This window comes from Dipodomys merriami, unplaced genomic scaffold (assembly GCF_024711535.1).
Source record: "Dipodomys merriami isolate MVZ:Mamm:240054 unplaced genomic scaffold, mDipMer1.0.p SCAF_25, whole genome shotgun sequence".
Lineage (NCBI taxonomy): Eukaryota > Metazoa > Chordata > Mammalia > Rodentia > Heteromyidae > Dipodomys > Dipodomys merriami.
The window spans coordinates 18448965-18465415 of NW_027203937.1; the positions used below are offsets into that span (position 1 = coordinate 18448965).

Consider the following 16451-nt stretch of genomic DNA (forward strand, 5'->3'; position numbering starts at 1 on the left):
TGTAGGTTAATCATCATTGTTATATAGGTCAAGCTCCCGGGGGCTCAGCTTCCCCATCTGTAAAATGTCAGGACTAGTTTAGATGACTTTTAGGTTCCTTTATGCTAAAATACTGTATTCATATCAAGTCTGTCTAACTTTAAATCTTTGGAGTCAGCAATACTTTAGTCTTTAAAGCTGCCATAGTTACCATGTAGAACAGCAAGAAGCCTTAATTGTGATGTGCTATGATATAACTGGAAGCTACCAAATTAAATCAACAAAACTTTACCAAGTAATATGCATATATCAGGAATATCCATAACTACTGACAGGGGATTGCTCTCCTATCACAGTTCCAAGTACCTGCTAATTACAAAGAGCCCTAAATACTGAAATCCTTTCATCCAGATTTGTTTGGCTGGGGAATTTCAGACAAATCAGTTGATCCTTTATCAGAGAATGATCAGCTAGAGACTTCATCATTTCACAACATCAGAGATGAACATGTCCAACCTTTTCCCGTCATGTCCATAGCCCAGAAAATGGGAAGAAACAATTAAACATACTATAAGGATAACCAATGGTAAATACAGGAAATGTTGTGTCAGCCCAGAGAAAGAAGAGATGAGCTAGCTCCTGAACCTGATAGGAATACAACACTAATAACCAGGTTGGCTACCTCTATCTTATAAGATACAGATATTATGGTCAGTGATAAAGATGATGAGAGAAGTCCAAAGGCTCACAACCCTACTATCCACATCTGTAGGCCCCCCCAATTCTTATCTCATTTCACATTCTTTCCTTTTCCTAACTCCTTAGCTTTGCCAAGAGTTCAATAAGCCAAAGTGTAACTGCCTCAGCTTTCAGACCTCCAAGATGATCAATCAATAGAGACATGCAATATACTTAACCAAATTGTAAGGCCTGATGTGTACAGCATACTTTCAGCAGTAAAATAAAAGTAGCTGCTTGCTCTAATACCTGCTGCAAGGCTACCTGTCTTTACCCAACCTCTCTTACCATTGTCAGAAAGCACATCCTCAAGCCCAACTGAGCTGGCAAGCTTTTGAAAAATTTTAAATTTTGAAAACTTTTGAAAACTTTTCGAATTCAATGGCACTTAAAGTTTTCTTTTTTGGTTCTTCAATTCCTAGCCTATACAATTCCTATTTTTTGCTCTGGATTCCTCTCCATCTAGACCTCTTCCCTATATACATTCTAGCTTTCATATACTTTATTTATTTATTTATTTATTTATTTATTTTTGTCTGTCATGGGGCTTGAACTCTGGGCCTGGGCACTGTCTTCACCATGTGAGCCACAGCGCCATTTCCAGTTTTCTGGTGGTTAATTGGAGATAAAAGTTTCACAGACTCAAAGCCCAGGCTTGGCTTTGAACCTCAATCCTCAGATCTCAGCCTCCTGTGTAGCTAGGATTACAGGACCAGCAACCCTAAACTTTTCTACCCATCCTTAAAAACCCAACTCAGATGCCATTTCCTCAAATCCTATCCTCTATGAACTTCTAAAGGACTTTTAGTCTGAACTGTGCAGCCCACCTATGAAATCTCCATTAAGCTCTTCACACAATGCCTTAGTTCACTGCCTTGAACTACTACAGCAGCCTCCAAAGTGATCTCTAAAAGTTGAATATAGCCAGAACATATTTGTTAATACAGGAACAGCCAAAGGGGCATTTATCAGACACAAATTTGACTACATCATCATCCCATTTCACAACTTTCTATTGCCTCAGACTAAAGTCTAAATTCCTTAGTATGACATATAGGTACTCTATACTCTGGTCCAACTAGCTACCTTATCTCATCTTTCACCAAATACTTTCTACTCCAACCAAACTGAACTACACCCATCATTCTAACAAGCTCTTCTCTTTTCTTTTTTTTTTTTTTATTGTGAAAATATTGTACAGAGGGGTTACAATTACATGGGCAAGATAATGAGTACATTTCTTATCAAGCATTGTAGCCTCCTCCTTTGTTTCTCCTTCCCATCCCTTCCCACCCTGCCCCCCACCCACCCCCAGCTCTTCTCTTTTATACCTCAGGGTTTGGCTCCTGCTGTCTTTTTACCTTCACTGTCTAGCTCACTCCTGTTCACTCTTCAGGAAGCAGGTCAGATATCAACTTCTTTGTGAGACACGCCAATTTTATTCATTTGTAGATCCACTCAACAAGTGCTAAACAATTTTAACTTAAGCTTTATTATTACAATAATAATCAACAACTTTGCCCTCAATGATCCTCACATCTCAGCCTGTTGAGTAACTAGATTACAGGCAGAAGCCATCTGCACCTGGCCTTACCTTATAATTTGATGACTTCTTCTTTCTACTAGACCAAGGGTGGAGGCACCTCTGACCCATGGGCAGTATAGGCTTGTAAAATCATTTAGTATACGATGGGACAAACACCTATGCTTCTCATTGACTGCCTACAACCATCTGCCTGTAGGGATCATTTCATATGCCCTGAAAATTATGTTATAAATATTCAAATGGCCACTGACAGAAAAAGAAGTTCTCTACCCTTGCATTATACCACAAATTCCTTTTTTTCTTTTTGGGGCCAAGGGGGGATGGTGGTTGTAGAGCTTGAATCTGGGCTTGGGTGTTGTCCCTGTGCTCTTCAGCTCAAAGCTAGGGCTCCACCACTTGAGCCACAGCACCACTTCCAGTTTTCTGGTGGTTAATTGGAGACAAGAGTCTCACGGGATTTTCCTGTCCAGTCTGGCTTTGAACCATGATCCTCAGCTCTCAGCCTCCTGAGTAGCCAGGATTACAGGCATGAGCCACCCACAAATTCTTTTAGAGCAGAAACAGTCTCTTCTTCCATTTATACTTTCTAAAGTCATTTGCATAATTAAATGCATATCAAATATATGATGACATTTGAAAACAGTGAATCCATGTTACAGTGTTTTACTATCAATAGAGATCATAGTTATATTGCCAGGTTCAAATCTCAGCTCCACTTAAAAGCTGCTCAAATTACTTCTCTAGCCTTAGTTTTTCTCATCTAGAAAATTAAAATAATAATTTATTAAAATAGATGGGCTGAAGCCCTGGGCTTGATTCCTCAGTACCACATAAACAGAAAAAGCTGCAAGTAGTGCTGTGGCTCAAGTGGTAGAGTACTAGCCTTGAGTAAAAGAAGCTCAGTGACAGTGCCTAGGCCCTGAGTTCAAGCCCCAAGACAGGCAAAAAATAAAAAAATAAAATAAAATAGATGAAAAGTGCTAATACAGATAAAATACTTAGCATCGTGTCTGGTACACAGTGTGCACAGAAAAAGTTAGCTATTACTGTTGTCATTAGATAGGAGGAAAAAAGACTATTTTTGCAGTACACTAAATGATAAGCTCAGAGAGGTTAGACTAAGTCCTAAGGTCATTGGGGAATAAAATGTCACATGAGGTTTGTAAGTAACACAATGCATTCAGTTATTGATAACACTAACAAGGAAAGGGAAAACAGCACAGAATGAACAAAAATGTTGGCAAGATTTACACGTTCTGCTTCTTTCCCTTCCCAGTTACTCCCTAGCTGCCCAGGGCCCAAAGCCCCAAGACTCTGACCCAGCATCCTCTTGGGAAAGCTTCACTTTAAAGGGAACTAATGAGTTTATGTTTCCCTGCAGATTTTCCTCTGAGGATCAGAGAGATAACAAATGACTTCAAGAAGGGAAAACACAAAGAAATAAAGAAGATGAGAAATGACACTAGATGAGCTATCTTTGCTTGGTTTCCCTGGAATGAGCTTTTAGGCTAAGGGACCTCAGGTGTGCAGAGCCTATATTTTTCAAGGGCATTCTCTGGGAATGCTTGTGTTTCCTAAGTGCCAGATTTGAAGAAGCACAATCTAGGAAAAGCTAAATTGAGGACTGAAATATTGGAAGCTAGTTGGGCACTGGTAGCTCTCACACTTACAATCCTAGCTACACAGGAGGCAGAGATTGTGGGGACTGCAGTTTGAGGCCAATCTGGACATAAACATAAGACTATGTCAATCAATAGCTGGATGAGTAGTGTGCACCTGTCACCCTAGCTAGGCAGGAGATGTCTGTAACTAGGTGAATCATGGTCCAGGCTGGCATGGGCATATACACAAAATCTTATTCAAAAACATAATGAAGGCAAACAAAGTTGAGGGGCATGGCTTGAAAGTTAGTATGTCTGGGCTGGGAAGGTGGCTCAGTGGTAGAGCGCTTGCCTTGCATGCATGAGGCCCTGGGTTCGATTCCTCAGCACCACATAAGCAAAAAGAAAAAAAGCTGGAAGTGGCACTGTGGCTTAAGTGGTAGAGCGCTAGCCTTGAGCTGAAGAGCTGAGGGACAGTGCCCAGGCCCAGAGTTCAGGCCCCACGACCGGACCCAAAAAAAAAAAAAAAAGTTAAGTGTGTCTGCCTAGCAAACACAAGGCCCTAAGTTCAACCTTTAGTACCACACCCCCACCAAAACAAATTTGAAGCTATCTACAGAATAATTCTAGTTGAGGGTGGGTATGGTGGTACACATATGTAATCCCAGCTACTTGTTAGTCAAAGGTAGTGGAATCATAGTCTGAGGCAAAAGCAAGAGATTACCTGAAAAACATACTAAAAGCAAATGAATTGGGAATATGGCTCAAGAGGTAAAGTATTTGCCTAGCAAACATAAGGACCTGAGTTAATCCCCAGTAGTCCACCAATGGCTCATGGCTATAATCCTAGATACTCAGGAGGTTAAGATATGAGAATCAAGCCAGCCTAGGCAAGAAAGTATTTGAGACTCTTATCCCCAATTAACCACCAGAAAACTGGAAGCGGAGCTGTGGCTGAAAATGGTAGAGTGCTAGCCTTGAGTGAAAGAGCTCAGGGACAGTGCATAGGCCCCCAAGTTCAAGTCCCAAGACCAACACAAATAGATGATAGATAGATAGATAGATAGATAGATAGATAGATAGATAGATAGATAGATAGATAGATATTATGTTGTGAAAAAGCAGGCAAGACACTGAGAAAGGCACAACAATGAGATAGTTCCTATACTCAAGAAGTGGAAACAATTCCTCTTTTATCTTTTTCCTCACTTTCCTATCCTCTTTTACTGACCAGATGGCACCTTAAATTACTTCTAGAAGTAGATGAGTCATTAAATCACTAGAGAAATGAAAAGTGATTTGCAAAAACCAAGGGTGAAGCTAGTGTGGGGGGCGTTATTGTAAAGGAAATGGGAATCTGCCAGAGTGTAAGACTCCAAAGTTACAGGAGGCTGGTTGTTCATAAATCTTTTTATTAACTAACTCTGTTCCATCACCACTTCTCCTTCTCTAATCCCAATATTAGGGCTGGGTGTAGCTCAGTGGCAAAGCGCTTGCCTAGCAAGTGCAACGTCCTGGGCTCAATCCCCAGTACCAAAAAAGAAAAGACAAAAAAAAATACAGTTAAAAAAAAAACAATATCGGGCTGGAAAGGTGGCTCAGTGGTAGAGCGCTTGCCTTGCATGCATGAGGCCCTGGGTTCAATTCCCAGCACCACATACGCAAAAAGAAAAAAAGCTAGAAGTGGCTCTGTGGCTCAAGTGGTAGAGTGCTAGCCTTGAACTGAAGAGCTGAGGGACAGCGCACAGGCCCAGAGTTTAGGCCCCATGACCAGACCCCCCCCCCAAAAAAAAACCAATATTAGTAAAATAATTGTTAAGAATAATTGTAACTTCACTCAGATATTCCTTAGTATTTGCTGAATGCTTGATAGAAGTCATAGGAAACAGAACAAAGTAAATTACTGAGATCCAGAACATTCACAACTGCAAGAGACCTCAAAGATCATTGGGTCCTTGGGCTGGGAAGGTAGCTCAGTGGTAGAGCGCTTGCCTTGCATGCCTGAGGCCTTGAGTTCGATTCCTCAGCACCACATAAACAAAAAACGCCAGAAGTGGCGCTGTGGCTCAAGTGGTAGAGCGCTAGCCTTGAGCTGAAGAGCTGAGGGATAGCGCATAGGCCCAGAGTTCAGGCCCCATGACCAGACCCCCCCCCCAAAAAAAATTGGGTCCAAATCTATCATTTCACAAATAAAGATTTAAGTACAGAGGTTGAAACTAAGCTCATACATTCATTCATTTCTTTATTGAATCATACTCTATGCCAGGCACCAGGGATAAAGGATGAACAGGGCTTTCAAAAACACAGGGAGCCAGGCACCTGTAATCCTAGCTACTCAGGAGGCTGAGATCTGAGGATCATAGTTCAAAGCCAGCCAGGGCAGGAAAGTCCGTGAAACTCTTATCTCCAATAAACCACCAGAAAACCGGAAGTGGCACTGTAGCTCAAGTGGTAGAGTGCTCGCCTTGAACTGAAGAGCTGAGGGACAGCACTCAGGCCCAGAGTTCAAGCCCCACGACTCACAAAAAGCAAACAAACACAGGGAGACAGACAAAAAGCATGTATTAATGTCTCTCTCTCTCTCTCTCTCTCTCCCTCTCTCTCTCTCTCTCTCTCTCTCTTCCTCCTCTTCTTCCTTCTCCTCTTCTTCCTCTCCTCTTCTCTCTCTCCAGTTCTAGGGATTTAACTCAGGGCCTCTGTCCCTTAACTTCTTTTCCCACTCATGGCTGGTACCACTTGAGCCACATCTCCACTTCTGGCTTTTTCTAGTTAATTGGAGGAAAGAGTCTCACAGACTTTACTACCAGAGCTGGCTTTGAACTTTGGTCCTCAGTCTCCTGAGTCATCAGAATTATAGGCATGAACTACCTGTACCTAACTTGAAAGGCTATAGCATTAAGAATGCACATGAAGCCGGGCGCTGGTGGCTCACGCCTGTAATCCTAGCTACTCAGGAGGCTGAGATCTGAGGATCGCGGTTCAAAGCCAGCCACCGTGAGACTCCTATCTCCAATAAACCACCAGAAAACCGGAAGTGGCGCTGTAGCTCAAGTGGTAGAGCGCTCGCCTTGAGCTGAAGAGTTGAGGGACAGCGCCCAGGCCCAGAGTTCAAGCCCCACGACCGACAAAAAAAAAAAAAAAAGAACGTACATGAAAAATTTAGCCCAGAACTTAGCAAAGCAAGTATTCTGGATTATTTTGCCTTCAGCACTCTCTCTCAGCCCACTTTTTCTGCTGTACTAGCCTCAGAACTCCTCTCAATGGATTTCTAAGTATCTACTGCCAGCTGGCTATCTCTGAGATAAAACTAATGTGCTATCCCCACTCTAAAATCTGGGTCAACTGTTTACTATTTCAATGGGTTTTGTCTTCTCCACTACACTACCACTAATCTTATATGCCTAAAAAAACAACAAAACTGGCAAATATAGCTGGGCACTGTGGCTCACACCTGTACTCAGAGGGCTGAGATCTAAGGATCACAGTTCAAAGCCAGCCTGGATGGAAAAGGTCTGTGAAACTCTGATCTTCAACAAACTACTCAGAAAAAGCCAGAAGTAGTGCTGTGGTTCAAGTGGCAGAGCAGGAATAGAATCTAGGCCCTGAGTTCATGCCCCAGGACTAGACCAAAAAAAAAAAGCAAAAATAAATAGCCAGACATAGGAAAGGGGGGGGGGGAGGAAAGAAAGGAGGGAGGGAGGGGGAAAAGGAGGAGGGAAGGAAAGAAGAAAAAATTAACCTAGTCCAATATTCTTTCATACTAAGTAAAATAAGGCCCAGAAGAGTAAATAATACCTCAAGCTGGTTTCAAGCCAGAGACTTGCTTTGAACTCTGGCTTAAGCTGGAAACTACTTACCAATCTAGAAGATATCACATCATTTTGACAGATGAGCAGCACTGAAAACTAGCCAGACACTAGCAAAGAGGACTGCTCAGTCCTGATTAGACACTGGTGTGTTTCTCCTCCTCTTTTCTTTTCTCTTTCTCTTTCTCTCTCTCTCTCTCTCTCTTTCTTTCTTTCTTTCTTTCTTTCTTTCTTTCTTTCTTTCTTTCTTTCTTTCTTTCTTTCTTTCTTTCTTTCTCTGTCCCAGGGCTTGAACTCAGGGCCTGGGCACTGTCCCTAAGCTTCTTTTGTTCAAGACTAGCACTCTATCACTTGAGCCACAGCACTACTGTGGCCTTTTCTGTTTATATGGTACTGAGGAATCAAATCCAGGGCTTCAAGCAGGCTAGGCAATCACTCTATTACAAAGCCATATTCCCAGCCCACTCATGTGTTTCTCTACCTTCCATCCTAAACTAGTTCTCTGGGCCAAGAATATACTACCTATTCCTCTCAGAGTTGACTAGCCACACCATTAAAGAAAAAAATCTCTGGCTCCAGGATTTCTGTGTCTCCTTTTGGGGTCTCCTAGCTGGTATCCATAAATCAACCTACTAATAACATCAATCATTCTGTGGTTTGACAAGGTATGAGATAGAGCTGAGCTTAGCCAGTCATCATAACTTGCTAAATACCTGACTGATCTAAGTAGATCTCTCACATCCCTAAGTACCACAGGACTAAACATTCCTCATGAACAAAGGACCAGCAAAATCAAGTTAGCAGTAAATTAAAGGGCTTGTATAGAAAAAAACTACTCTTTTGAATAATCCCCATATTGATCCTCTCAGAAAACATACTGTATGATCCTCTCCTAACAGCTACTTCATATTATGGAAATGGGGCTTTTGAATATAAAGAAAAAAGCAGTTTATTTGGTAAGATTGAGTCTGCAGTTTATGAAATCTTTAAACTAAGAGAAAATAGACATGTTCTGGAAATATGGATGTAAATCTATGTAACAACACTTAGCTGAAAACCCTTAGCATATCTCCAGTCCTTGGAATCTCAGTTCCTCAATCATAGGAAATACTAATAAAGCATATCTCAAGAATGCAAACTTCAAAATGTTCTCCTGAATTGCTGCCACTTACCAAATATCCTGTGTTAGTTTTTACATACAAAATAATTAGGCACACACACACACACACACACACACACACACACACACACACACACAGTCCTAAGGCTTAAACTCAGGGCATGGGTGCTGGTTTTTGTTTGTTTGTTTGTTTTGCTCAAGGTTAATGCTCTACCACTTAGCAACAGCTCTACTTCCAGCTTTTAGGTGATTAATTGGAGATATGACTCTCATTGACTTTCCTGTCTGGGCTGACTTCAAACTGTAGTCCTCAGATCTTAGCCTCCTGAGTAGCTGAGATTACAGGTATGAGCCATCAGTACCAGGCTAAAGGGCCAGACAATTTTAAATTACCTAATAAACCTTAGAGCAAAAATAGAGGGGAAATGGAACCAAGGGCCACAGTACAGCACAGCAGACTTGGGCCAAAAATTTCACTCACAAACTTGAATCCTAGGAAAGTTCCTAAACTTTTCTAGCCTCAGCCTCCTCATTTACAAAATAGGGTTAACACCATCTGGCTTACAGGGCTGCTGTTAGTAATAAATGAGCTACTGTAGGGAATAGACATCAACTGACTTAAGGTAAGAGCCTTATAACTAGCTTTATCCTAAACCCTCTTTTTTATTCATTTCTTTGAAGCAAGCAGCTATTGGCACAGCCTAAATTACCTCTCAGCCTCTACAGAAAATAGTAATGGAACCAGACCAAAAAAAGAGAGAGAGGTAGGAAGAAAGAGAGGGGGAGGGACAAATTACTATTTGAGACTATATGTTATGCTAATGACATCTGATTTTGGAAAACAGTATCCTAAGGAATAAATCACAGCTTGTATATTTTTTCCAAAGAAGATAAGTATACCAAAAATACATCTTTGCCAGGCTACTCATCACTTTTATAATCTGGGCTCCACAACAGAGTCTACTAATCAAGCAGCAAGTGCAACAGTGAGACGACTCTGATGTCACATGTCAATCACAGCTTTCTTGGGAACTCACCCATTTAATTTTTTTTTTAGCACATTTCCATCTACTGACATTCTACTGACTTCTCCTAGCAGACTCTGGTGCCTGTCTCTTGCGCCCCACTGCACTTGTTACACATTTTTATTATAGCAATTTTCTAGTTGTACTGTAATGGATTATTTACATGTCTCCTCACTGGATTGCAAATTCTAAAAATCCTGAATTTCTAACACATGACAACTGCATTAGGTCCCCATAATTGCATATTTAATGGTGCACTGTACTTTGCCTTCTACTAGGGAAGGTTGCACAAAATGGTGAAGGAGACATTAGTAGAAACCTACACAATCTAAGGTCTGCCCAGGTGCCAGTAGTTCATACCTGTAATTCTAGCTACTCAGGAGGTTGAGATCTGAGGATTATGGTTCAAAGCCAACCAGGGCTTTTAGAAAAGTTCATGAGACTCTTACCTCCAATTAACCACCAGAAAACCAGAAGTGACGCTGTGGCTCAAAATGGTAGAGCACAAGCCTTGAGCAAAAATGCTCAGGGACAGCACCCAGGCCCTGAGTTTAAGCCCTAGGACCAATCAAAAACAAAACAACAACAACAAAAAAAAACCCACAAAAAACAATTAAGGTCTGACATGCCAGATTTCTCTTCTTTCTAGAGCTTGAAGAACACAACTGTTTTTGCTTCTCAGAGTTACCTTCTTAAACACACAAAGAAAAGGACAGAACCAATTCACATTGAATTTCTAGACAAGAGATTATATTCTTTCTCCAAGAATAAAAGAAGTTAAAGTTTCTAGGATGAGTACTAGTGGTTTCATATTAAGTTGATCTGTAGCAATAACATTCTAGAAAGTGTATTATACAAAAAGTAACTCGAGGGGGCTGGGAAGGTGGCTCAGTGGTAGAGCGCTTGCCTTGCATGCTCGAGGCCCAGGGTTCGATTCCTCAGCACCACGTAAGCAAAAAGAAAAAAGCCGGAAGTGGCGCTGTGGCTCAAGTGGTAGAGTGCTAGCCTTGAGCTGAAGAGCTGAGGGACAGTGCCCAGGCCCAGAGTTCAGGCCCCACTACCACACCCCCCCCCCAAAAAAAGTAACTTGAGTCCGTCAAACAAGAAAAACTAAGAAACAAAAATCATTTATGGGGTTGGGAAGGTAGCTCAGTGGTAGAGTGCTTGCCTTGCATGCATAAGGCCCTGGGTTAGATTCCTTAGCACCACATAAGAAAAAAGAAAAAAGCCAAAAGTGGCGCTGTGGCTCAAGTGGTAGAGTGCTATAGAGAGCCCATGACTAACAAACCATAAATAATAACTGCAATATAGAATTTACTCTTCTCAAGGTGTTTTCAAATATATTTCATTAAAAGACAGCCAATTATAAATAGAGACTTAATGCAAGAAGGGTCAATGGAAGTAATTTACACAATCATGCCACCTCACCAACCAACAGGTATTCAAACACCTCCAGTCTCTAGTGGTTGGGAGGTAGAGGACTTCATTGCCTAGTTTCTACATTCTCTAACCACCTGCCAATTTCTCAGCCTCATCCCAAGCAGATAAACACTCACACATTAACCCACCACCAAGCAACAGTCTTTACTTCCTAAATCCACATCCTTTCTGAGTCTCAACATCAATCCTACACTTTTCCCCCCAACATAGGAATAGTGGGGAGGTGTCTCTAAAATTCTGAACCCTCTCTGAGATTTCACGGGTCCCATCTGACAATCAATCTTCACCTTCTATTCCTCGATGCTATTTCTATCATGCAAGACCATAAGCAACTCTAACTATCACTGTCCCTTTGGCCTCAGACTTTTTTATTCCTTTCTCATCATCTCTGCTTCTCAGCCTTGAAAAAGCCAGAAGTGGTGCTGTGGCTCAAGTGGTAGAATGCTAGCCTTGAGCAAAAGAAGCTCAGGGACAGTGCCCAGGCCCAGAGTTCAGGCCCCACGACTGGACTCAAACACACACACACACACACACACACACACACACACACACACACACACACACACACACACACACACACACACACACACACACACACACACACACACACACACACACACACACACACACACAATCTTTACGTGCCTCTTAGGTAAAGGGGACATCCACTCTCAAGTTCACCTTCAAGGAAGTAGAGAGAGAGAGAGAGGGAGGGAAGGAGGCAGGAAGAGAGGTCAAGAGCGAGATTTTCATTAATCCTTTAGGATCCAACAACTATAGGAAGCGTTTCTTAGAATAGGTGTCCCACTCTCCAAGCCACACAGTGCATTCCTCTAATGCAATGACTCGTAGCCTTGTCGGTCTCCCACGAACCATTACGCTGCAGGCTCTACAAGGAAAGTGGGTGTATCCTTAGCACCTAGCCCAGGCCGTGGCACAAAAGTGATCTTTAAACGTCTGCTCAATGGGTGAATGGGGAAATTCTGGCCCACAAGTATTCATTCATGCATAGGTCCTTTCATTCGTTGACCCAAACTTTACAGCGCATGCATTAGGTACCACGTCGTAGAATGCAGGGCTACATAACGAAACGACTCCTGTCCGAAAAGAAGTCCAAGCCCTGACGCCAGGAAAGCAGCCCTGCTTCCGGGTCTGCGTGCCCACCGCCCGCGCCCGGCTGAGGGTCCTCTCCCACCACGCCCCTCCGACGCCGCGGCCGCCCGCCGTCCTGCCGTCCCACCCCGGGACTCCCAGACCACGGCCTCAAAAGCCTCACACTCCCGCCTTTCTTCCACCCTAGAGGCGGCGGCCAGCCTTCGACCCCAGGCCCGCCGCAGGCAGGGTCCCCGGGGCAGGAGAACCGCAGATCCCCCGCACCGCGCACCCGCCTCCCAGGCAGCACGCTCTACCCGCTCTGGGCCCCCTCCGGTCTCTCCTGGGAGCCCCCTCCTCCAAGGCCTCCCGTCGCCTCTCTTCACTTTCAAGTGGAGTCCCTCGTTTCTCCGTCTCCCAATCCCCCTTACCTCATCCAGCTCCCGTTCCGCAGCAGCACCTCCTCCAACCTCCACCTCCACCACTGCCGCCATCTTGCCCGCTGACACCCCCCCCCCCCGACTTGCCCAGTCCCCCCCGTGCTAGCCAGCTGCTTCCGCCGCTCTGGCCATGCTAGCCAATCGGCAGTGCGGAGGCCGGCCTAGGGGCGGAGCTTCGAGGCAGGCGGAGACCTGTCAGGGACCAAGAGACCCTCCACTTGCTACTCGTTTACGGATTAAAGAGGGACGTTTGTCTTGCGTTTCCAAACCTCAGCAGGGAATGGAAAATGAGAAATTGTGCTTTTATCACTGTGAGTGTAAGTATTTCGCCAATTGTGCCGTTTGAAAAGCGAAAAGGAAGAGTCCCTAAACGGGCAACTTTCGCGACGCTCCCTCACGTGGACTGCCGGGAGTGAAGCGTGTGAACTAAGAACTACATTTCCCATGCTTCTTTGGGTCTGAACCGGAAGCTTAATCACGCTCTCCACGAGAGAACAGCTGTGAGCGAAATCTATACACAAAAACCCACCACGTGTATTTTTTTTCTTTTTCTTCTGCGTGTGGCTCCCTCTACGTTGCCTTGATGACAGTAGTTTTTTTCAGACGCGGATTCTTTAAGCCCCAGAACGAATTTCTGAGCTTCGGGAGACAGTGGAACTTGGGGTCAGAAGGCGGAGTTCACGGTGCGGAATTGGCGGGAGAATGAATTAGTGATCCTCGGTCTGAAGCTGCGGTGACTTCCTAAGATTCGCTGTCGCAGGTGAGTGGTGTTGAGTAGACCTTAAGGAGGGGTGGGTGGTGACCACTAAGAAAAGTCTTCAGCTGCTCCGGAGCTCCGCGGCCAACAAACGAGGCCTTTCGCCACACGTTCCTATCCTCCTCTGTACTACATCCTGCGACTCCCAGCTCCCGCCCGGCTTCATAACTGACTTTTTACACACTGTTTTATGCACATCTGAAAGTGACTCTTTGCACTCATCACGGCCCCGTGGCCAGATCTCTCTGGGGAATTGGACTGGAATGACCTGTGGACCCAAAGAACCTTCATCCTTCCCAGTAGCTGAGAGTATAAGCTGATGCCACCACACCTGCTTCGTGTTAGCTTTTTAAAGATTAAATAAGCCGGGCCCTAGTGGCTCACACCTACAATCCTAGCTACTCAGGAGGCTGAGATCTGAGGATCATAGTTCGAAGCTAGCCCGCGCAGGAGACTCTTGTCTCCAAATAACCACCAAAGTGTTCGCTTGAGTGGAAAAAGCTCAGGGACAGCACCCAGGCCAGAATTCAAGCCTCAGGACATGTGTGTGTGGGGGTGGGGGGAGATTAAATAAATGGTGCTGGAAATGTGGGTTAGTGGTAGAGTGCTTGACTAGCATGAGTGAAGCCCTGGGTTAAAGTCCTCAGTGCCACATAAACAGAAAAAGCCGGAAGGGGCTCTGTGGCTCAAAGTGGAAGAGTACTAACCTTGAACAAGAAGCTCAGGGACAGTGCCCAGGCCCTGAGTTCAAGCCCCAGGACTGGTCAAGGGAAAAAAAAAGATTAAATAAACAAAACAATGATAATTATGTAAAACACCTTTGGGCTTCTGTGGGTCATGCCTGTAATCTTAGCTACTCAGGAGGTTTAGAACTGGAGATTTTGGTTCGAAGCCAGCTGGGGCAGAAAAGTCTGAGATGGAAGTGGAAATGTAGGGCTGGGAATGTGGCTCAGTGGTAGAGTGCTTGCCTAGCATGCATGAAACCCTGGTTCAATTCCTCAATACCACATAAACAGAAAAGGCTTGAAGTGGTGTTATGGCTCAAGTAGCAGAGTGCTAAGCCCTTAGCAAAATAAGGGACAGCACCTAGGCTCTGAGTTCAAGTCCCAGGATTGGTAGGGGAAAAATAAAGAACTATGAAAGTAGAGATGTGGCTCAAGCTAAGCAAAAGCCTGAGGCCCTGAGTTCAAGCCCTAGAATGGGCAAAAAGAAGTAAAAAGAAGAAAAGGAAAGCCGGGCGCTGGTGGCTCACGCCTGTAATCCTAGCTACTCAGGAGGCTGAGATCTGAGAATCGCGGTTCAAAGCCAGCCCGGGCAGGAGAGACCGTGAGACTCCTATCTCCAATAAAACACCAGAAAACCGGAAGTGGCGCTGTAGCTCAAGTGGTAGAGCACTCGCCTTGAGCTGAAGAGCTGAGGGACAGCACTCAGGCCCAGAGTTCAAGCCCCACGACCGACAAAAAAAAAAAAAGAAGAAAAGGAAAGTACAAAAGACTTTTTAATTAGCAAGCAAAAAAACAAAAACAAAAACAAAAAAACCTGAACATGAGCAAACAAACTGAGTGAGCTTGCAGCCCTGAGTTCAAGCCCTGCTATCAGTGTGTATGTGTGCACGTGAGCGTGTGCGTGTACACACACACACACCCTCTAATGAGAGGAATAGTAGTGATAGGAAATGCAGCAGGAAATATAGAAATCTACATTGAACAGGCTTTGAGAGACCAAACTCAATATTTAAGCACCTACCAAATAGCAAGAAGTTATAATATATCAGAAAGTTTTGGGATATTTCTTTTTTTTTTTTTTTCTTAATTTTTTTGTTGGTCATGGGGAGGAACTCTGGGCCTGGGCACTGTACCTGAGCTCTTCAGCTCAAGGCTAGTGCTCTACCACTTGAGCCACAGTGTCACTTCCAGTTTTCTGAGTGGTTTATTGGAGATAATAGCCTCACGGACTTTCCTGCCTGGGCTGGCTTTGAACCGTGCTCCTCAGATCTCAGCCTCTTGAGTAGCTAGGGTTACAGGTGCGAGCCACCAGTGCTCGGCTTGGATATTTCTGATAGAAGAGTAACTTAAACAACTTCGTGGGGCAGGAAGGTGGCTCAGTGGTAGAGCGCTTCCTTGCATGCCTGAGGCCCTGGGTTCGATTCCTCAGCACCACATAAGCAAAAAGAAAAAAAAACGGAAGTGGCGCTGTGGCTCAAGTGGTAGAGCACTAGCCTTGAGCTGAAGAGCTGAGGGACAGCGCCCAGGCCCAGAATTCAGGCCCCACGACTGGACCAAAAAAAAAAAAGAAAAGAAAAACAACTTTGTGAAGATTCTTTAAGCAAAAATAGAGTCAGAGCATGTATTTCTGTGTACTAGGTTCTAGGACAAAGCTGAATGACTTAAGGCAGCTTGCTCTCAGGAGTTAATCTATGTGTAAATCCAATGGTAATATATTACTGTATTATTGTGTACTTGGCCTTGAGCTGGCATTCCGATTGTTACACATTTGTTGGAGTCTCATTAGGTGATTGGGATTTGCTCCCTGCCCATCTCTCCTTCCAAGCCCATAGTGGTTCATCAGACTTAACTGCTGAAAATGACTCCTGTCATCAGAGTTTCTTCCTTTTCCTCTTCTTCAGGAGTAACTTGAGAATTCTTGTTCTACTGGAGGCTGTGAAGACCAAAACATGGAGCCAAAGTGGTAACAGAAGAGATTTTGAAAGGAAGCATTTTGATTTGTACTTGGGACAGCTAGTAGGCCTGCCATGGCTCCTGTGAAGATCAGCCATATAGTATCATTTTCCTCTCAGGTATGTTAGTCATCAGGCATGCCTTGACTGGAAGGAATAAATAGACTTGCCTATAGTTGGGAGGAAGCTGGTAAAGCCCTAGGCTTAGATTCTGCACCAAAGTCCCCAGA

The 16451-nt window shown here is 44.1% G+C and overlaps 2 protein-coding genes and 1 non-coding gene across 4 annotated transcripts in view; 2 read left to right on the forward strand and 1 right to left on the reverse strand.

The window, feature by feature from the left end:
- Rnf121 (ring finger protein 121) overlaps positions 1-12890 on the reverse strand; it is a 65064-nt gene extending 52174 nt beyond the window's left edge. The window contains exon 1 of one of the 2 annotated variants that reach the window (XM_070035119.1): positions 12779-12890. In XM_070035119.1, the coding sequence (XP_069891220.1) occupies positions 12779-12841 (63 nt within the window). In that variant the 5' untranslated portion in view covers positions 12842-12890. The remainder of the gene's footprint in view (positions 1-12778) is intronic. The other variant, XM_070035120.1, reaches the window with a different exon arrangement.
- Positions 5457-5520, forward strand: Trnaa-ugc (transfer RNA alanine (anticodon UGC)). Its single transcript has one exon. It is a non-coding gene; the product is annotated as a tRNA-Ala (tRNA).
- Positions 12891-13219: 329 nt separating the features above from the next.
- Xndc1n (XRCC1 N-terminal domain containing 1, N-terminal like) overlaps positions 13220-16451 on the forward strand; it is a 34768-nt gene continuing 31536 nt past the window's right edge. The window contains exons 1-2 of the mRNA XM_070035125.1: positions 13220-13547; positions 16171-16341. Of these exons, the coding sequence (XP_069891226.1) occupies positions 16297-16341 (45 nt within the window). The 5' untranslated portion in view covers positions 13220-13547; positions 16171-16296. The remainder of the gene's footprint in view (positions 13548-16170; positions 16342-16451) is intronic.